At 38.8% G+C, this 3,511-nt stretch overlaps 1 protein-coding gene across 1 annotated transcript; it reads left to right on the top strand.

The window, feature by feature from the left end:
- Nucleotides 1-612: 612 nt before the first annotated feature.
- Nucleotides 613-2,618, top strand: LOC129756444 (signal recognition particle receptor subunit beta). The gene is made up of 5 exons (XM_055753320.1): nt 613-749; nt 815-961; nt 1,634-1,940; nt 2,008-2,133; nt 2,196-2,618. The coding sequence occupies exons 2-5, from the start codon at nt 835-837 to the stop codon at nt 2,383-2,385; spliced, it is 750 nt and encodes a 249-aa protein (XP_055609295.1). The 5' UTR covers nt 613-749; nt 815-834; the 3' UTR covers nt 2,386-2,618.
- The last annotated feature ends 893 nt before the right edge of the window (nt 2,619-3,511 follow it).

The raw sequence follows: 3,511 nt of genomic DNA, 5'->3' as shown, positions 1-3,511 counted from the left end.
GTTTTGTTCTCAAAAGTACCATGTGCGTAGTATTTTGTTGATATGAATTGGTGCCACAATGTCTAAATTACTATGCGGACGCTAGTTGTAATAGAAATTATGGTGAAATTATCATGACCATAGTATTTTCGACAACAAACATTGAGAGTTATCCAAAATTACCATGGTACATAGTAATTTCAATATTGTTTCATGCGCACTTTTACAAAATCGATTTTAAACTTTTCGTGGTTGAAAATACTATAGCACTGAAATGGTAAAATTATCATGACAGCGTCTTTGAGATAACCACTCAATTTTTTTCCGTGTAGGTTGCCTCTCGAGCAATAAATGAGCACGATGACAGCAGTTAGAGCGAACCTAGGTTGCCTCTAGTTTGCCTCCAGGTGAAAAAAAAATACGGTATATGGGAGTGAGATAAAAATAAATCTTTTTTTTTTTTTTTTGTAAAATGATGCACATTTAAAGTGATTTGACGAAAAGTTTTTATTTTAACAGTATCGGGATAACAAAAAATTCGAGTCGAGCAGTTTACTAAAATTTCAAGCAGTTTTTTCGAATGAACCGGTTCCGGTTCGAGGTTTATTTTCAACATGAGAATAACTTTGCGCTCATCAGCGTGTTGTTGACCACGCAGTGACATTCCGGTGCGGTCCACAAAAAGTGTCAGTTTACGTGGATTCAAAAACGGGATTCTCGCGTTTCAGGTTTGTGTTTCGCGATTTCTCTTGCCTTTTCAGTTGACTGCGGTAAGTTTTATATTGAATTCAGGTATTTATCGTATTAATACATTTCTAATCGTTCCCAATTTTAGTGTTCTGATACTGAAACCTTATGGATTCAGTCAAACCCAAGCCGGCGCCTGCCAATCCGCAGCCAAAAATGGCAGTGCCCGAGTCAAACGGCGATCTCGACACGACGCCCATTTTTCTAGCGATTCTCGTTATCCTCATCACAATCTGTAAGTATTTCGGGTTTTGTGAATAGTTTCAACATAAAACTGCATAATTTCATCAACTTAATTGAGTTTGGGTCAGGGACGTCCAGTTTGAATACTGCTCACTTTTGATGCTGACTGTAAAACCTTTTGTGGAATTTAATTTCGCATCCTTGCAAAAAAAATCGTATTCCGTACGACCTACAGTGCATTCTGATAAATTCAACTGAAAGTTGAAGTTATAATACATTTTCAAATTTTGGCTAACTTAGCACTTACTTTTACCATAAACCTAATTTAAAAAAGAACATAATTTCTACTCTTTTGAAATTTCATTATGAATGTTGATTCTAATTTCTGATTCTGTTTTTAAGATCTGATTCAGATTTCAGAATCTAGACTCAAAATTCAGGACTCAAAATCAGATTTTTTTTTTAAATTTTTATTCTGAATTCCGAATTTAAAGTTCGAAATTTTTATTCTTATTCTGAGTTTTGATCTTGAATTTCAGCTTAAATATCTTATTTTCAAATTCTTATTATGTACCTATGCTTTATTAGCACCTGGAATCCTAATTTCGTATTCAGAATCCTAATAAGGATTCTAAAATCTGCCTTTAAACCTTTAATTTAATTCCTTACCCTAAATTCTAATTATTATTTTTTTTGCCAAATATCATTACAATATATTACTCAGTACTACTGTGGGTCTGGAAGAAAAAGCGAACCGTTCGGTCGGATGTGCTACTGGCTGGGCTGTGCGATTCCGGCAAAACGCTGCTTTTTTCCCGATTGATTTTCGACGATGAAAAGGAAACGTTCACCTCGATCAAGGAAAACGTTGGGCATCTGGCGACTGCTAAGGGCGAAATCCGTCTGGTGGATATCCCCGGCCACGAGCGGCTGCGCGGCAAATTCTTCGATCAGTACAAAAGCTTGGCCAAGGCCGTAGTTTACGTCGTCGATAGCGTGACGGTGCAGAAGGACATTCGTGATGTTGCTGAGTATGATTTTTTTTTTTAACTTTCTTTAATATAAGATTTATTAATCAATTTTGAATTTGACCTTCAGCTTTCTGTACACAATTCTGGCCGACAAAGCAATCTCAAGTCTTCCGGTAGTGATCCTGTGCAACAAACAAGATGAAGCCCTCGCTAAGGGAGATGGAGTCATCAAAAGCCTACTGGAAAAAGAAATGTACGTTTCCACTCAATCCATTCTCATGTTTTACACCCATACAACTAGCTTTTTTATTTCAGCAATTTGGTCCGGCAAACGCGAACCAGTCAGCTGGAATCAGTCGATCAGCAGAATGCCGACGCCGTGTTCCTCGGCCGCTCGGATAAGGACTTCGATTTCGGACAGGTTTCGCAGAAGATTCAGTTTATCGGTTGCTCGGCCCGGAAGGCCGAGTTCGACGAGTTGGCATCGTTTTTGGATGCCCTGTAAGGAGCCCTACTTAGTTATGATTTCGTCAAGTTAAGAAGCTTAATTTACGGTGCGTGTGTGGGGGCGAAAGAAAGAAATGATCAATCCACCCTGATAGCCTAGTGTAGTGTTGTAAACACCATATTGTTGCATTTGGAGGAATACGAATTTCCGTAATTTTTTTTTTCATTTGTTTCTTTTTTTTATAATTTATTTTCCAATTTTGGTTGTGTGTTTCATGTATTAAATCGTTCGGTTTAAATATAATATTACTGAAATTGAATCAAAGTTTTGTTTTTTCCTTGAAGTTCCTTAATGAATGAGACGTTGATGTAAAATGTATAAGTATGTATTTATGGGTAGTTATCATGTCTAAAATGAACGGGTACGTCCCAGAATGGGTCCTACGCCGTTTGGCCTAAAGTCATTTGGCATAATGCCGTTTGGCATAACGTCGTTTGGCATAAAAGTCGTTTGGCATAAAGTCGTTTGGCATAATGGCCGTTTGGCATAATGGACGTTTGGCATAATGGTCATTTGGCATAATGTCCGTTTGGCATAAAAATATAAAAATTTATAAGGCAACATAAAATGTTGCTAAACATTTAAAACATAAGTTTTTTTTCAATTTACCGATTTTCTAGGTTTAATCAAATCCCTAGGAAGGCCCCGTGTTTCTAGGTTTACCCAAAGCTAGGGACAATCCCCTGGCCCGGTCCGCAACGCGAAGCGTAAGAACCATACTTCATTTTAGTTCGAACGCGAAGCGTGAGGAGGCTTCCTCGAAATTTTGATCCATCTTTTTAGGGCGGCCACGTATTTCTAGGTTTATTCAAAGCCCTAGGAAAGCCCCGTGTTTCTAGGTTTACCCAAAGCTAGGGACAATCCCCTAGCCCGGTCCGCAACGCGAAGCGTAAGGACCATACTTCATTTTAGTTCGAACGCGAAGCGTGAGGAGGCTTCCTCGAAATTTTGATCCATCATTTTAGGACGGCCACGTCTTTCTAGGTTTATTCAAAGCCCTAGGAAGGCCCCGTGTTTCTAGGTTTACCCAAAGCTAGGGACAATCCCCTAGCCCGGTCCGCAACGCGAAGCGTAAGGACCATATTTTATTTTAGTTCGAACGCGAAGCGTGAGTAGGCTTCCT

The sequence above is a fragment of the Uranotaenia lowii genome, chromosome 3, assembly GCF_029784155.1.
Source record: "Uranotaenia lowii strain MFRU-FL chromosome 3, ASM2978415v1, whole genome shotgun sequence".
In the NCBI taxonomy this organism is placed as follows: domain Eukaryota; kingdom Metazoa; phylum Arthropoda; class Insecta; order Diptera; family Culicidae; genus Uranotaenia; species Uranotaenia lowii.
The sequence above is the reverse complement of the archived record's forward strand: the minus strand, read 5'-3'. Positions and strand labels throughout refer to the sequence as shown.